At 32.6% G+C, this 2,566-nt stretch overlaps 1 protein-coding gene across 1 annotated transcript; it reads left to right on the top strand.

The window, feature by feature from the left end:
• The first annotated feature begins 748 nt into the window (after window positions 1-748).
• On the top strand, window positions 749-2,151 carry LOC141583012 (heat shock transcription factor, Y-linked-like). The gene is made up of 3 exons (XM_074392441.1): window positions 749-1,175; window positions 1,488-1,576; window positions 2,086-2,151. The coding sequence occupies exons 1-3, from the start codon at window positions 749-751 to the stop codon at window positions 2,149-2,151; spliced, it is 582 nt and encodes a 193-aa protein (XP_074248542.1).
• Window positions 2,152-2,566: the final 415 nt, after the last annotated feature.

The raw sequence follows: 2,566 nt of genomic DNA, 5'->3' as shown, positions 1-2,566 counted from the left end.
TTTATTATGAAATCTAATCAGATATTTTAGTTACATTTGTTTTCATCTTAACAATTGAAGGTAAGGTTTAAATAATATAAAGGTACTAGAGTGTACAATTCAATGGAATTTAATATGTTTATGATGATGTACAATAATCTTTTCTCTTTTGTTCGTAAATATTTCTATCCACCAAGAGAAATCCCTTTATCTCCTAAAGAACTACTTCTATTTCCCAGCCCCTGACAACCAGAAAAATACCGATAATATCTATGGGCATTTCTTTTTACCATGTAGTGCATAAGTTTTCAACTCAATATGCCAAACTGACAGAGCTTTAATAATATTTATTTTTTTTTCTACTGTCCAATTACCAGACCCTGTGTCCCCTGGAACCAATCTAGTGAGAATGTGTGTGTCAGTGAGAAAATTCTATATATTTCAGGTACTGAGCACATTATTTATTTAATTATGTATTTAAAAGATTCTGCTGGGATGACATTCTTGCAGATTATACTGTGTAAGTAATCAGTCTATGTTTTAGTTTTACTGTATAAATTTCTCGGGCTGAGAAGAAAATCCTCTTGGTAAAATTTCATTTGTTGCTAGAAGACCAAAGGCCTCTTGTGATGTCATAGCTACTCAAATTGAGAACCATTGTAGTGGTCTAGATTACATTACCTGCTTAGGCCTACTGCAGCAGATTTTGAAACCACAGTGTTGAAAACCATGCAGGCTGGAGGAGTAGGTGAGAAAATATTTATTTGAGATGGCAGATGTTTCTTCAGAAATTCAAGATGTTTCTCCTAAAGTTAAATCGACTGGTTCAGAAGCTTCCACTAGGTTTCTGTTGGGTGAACACATATTCTCTGAAGACTCCAACTTAACGTCGATAATTGAAGAAAATGCTTTTCAGGTTTTGTCACAAGGATCCTTGATAAAAAAAAGTCCAGGTTACTCAGGTTATGTCTCTGAGCTAGATATGGGTAGTGATTTTATTTCTCAGATCTTTCCCAGAAAACTTTGGAAAATAGTTGAAAGTGACCAGTTCAAGTCCATGTCATGGGATGGGGATGGAACTTGCATAGTGATTCATGAAGAACTTTTCAAGAAAGAAATTCTGGAAAGAAAAGATCCTTACAGAATATTTAAAGCTGAGAGTATAAAAAGCTTAGTTCGACAGCTCAACCTTTTAGATTCAGTAAAATTCGACAGAATTTTCAAATATCTGCTTTTCTAGCAGACTTTCTGGAAGAAGAAAAAGAAGTCCCCATTGTAAGCAAGGTATTTAAAACATTTCAGTGGCCTCTTTATGTACAGTATATAGGTAATTTTATTTTGTACATCAGTAAATATGTTGATACATGCAGTAAGTCTAGATTTTGTAAATTATATAAATATTGGAAGTAAAAATTGTTTAACTTTTTACAATCACTGAGGGCAGCTTCAGCATTAAACTTTCCAGGTTTCAAGAAATAAAAAGCTTAGTTCGACAGCTCAACCTTTTAGATTCAGTAAAATTCGACAGAATTTTCAAATATCTGCTTTTCTAGCAGACTTTCTGGAAGAAGAAAAAGAAGTCCCCATTGTAAGCAAGGTATTTAAAACATTTCAGTGGCCACTTTATGTACAGTATATAGGTAATTTTATTTTGTACATCAGTAAATATGTTGATACATGCAGTAAGTCTAGATTTTGTAAATTATATAAATATTGGAAGTAAAAATTGTTTAACTTTTTACAATCACTGAGGGCAGCTTCAGCATTAAACTTTCCAGGTTTCAAGAAATTTTGTAACAACTCTGAATCTTACTAATAAACTCCACATAAATTTACCAAAGCCAATAATGAAATGTTACTATTATTATGTAACATGTTTTTACTTGAGAGCTTAACAAATTGAGTGCATTTCTCTCCAAAAGGCACATTCCTGGAAAGAGTAAACAATGTTCATGTATCACTCGATGACATTAACTTTGTGTGATAAGACACAAATCTGAGGTTTTTTTTTTTTTTTTTTTTTTTTTTTTTTTGGTGTTATATGTGCTATTGTCACTTTTCTCTTGGTTTAAAATGATACTGAATTACTTTCTCTTTTGCTTTTAGTTAAAAGTCTTTTATAATCCAAATTTCAAATGTGGCTGTCCTCAACTTTTAGTAAAAATGAAATGAAGAATTGGGATTAGAAATGCTTATCTTGTATCTACTTTATTCACTGAAGGTTTCAACAAGAAGCACTTTAGAGCAGGGGCTGACACAGATAATCATCATTCTGGATTAATTGCAAAAACTAATGGAGAAGGATCATTTTCAACCTCTACAAATTTAAATATGCCTCTAATAAGAAAACCTTCTGTCAACCAAAGAATTGCCAGTTTTCCTGACACAACCAGAAATGGCTTTCCTCCTACTCCGTCTTCAACTTCATTTGGACCAACAGAACGCATTGCAACGAATCAAAATGCTATTTTAAATCATTTGGCCAGTATTCATATGTAATCTCAGCACCTACATACAAGCAAATGACCACACATTTAATTGCATTACAACCACGACTTCTCAATATCAAATCATATCTCCCACACAA

Source organism: Saimiri boliviensis, chromosome Y (assembly GCF_048565385.1).
Source record: "Saimiri boliviensis isolate mSaiBol1 chromosome Y, mSaiBol1.pri, whole genome shotgun sequence".
In the NCBI taxonomy this organism is placed as follows: domain Eukaryota; kingdom Metazoa; phylum Chordata; class Mammalia; order Primates; family Cebidae; genus Saimiri; species Saimiri boliviensis.
The sequence above is the reverse complement of the archived record's forward strand: the minus strand, read 5'-3'. Positions and strand labels throughout refer to the sequence as shown.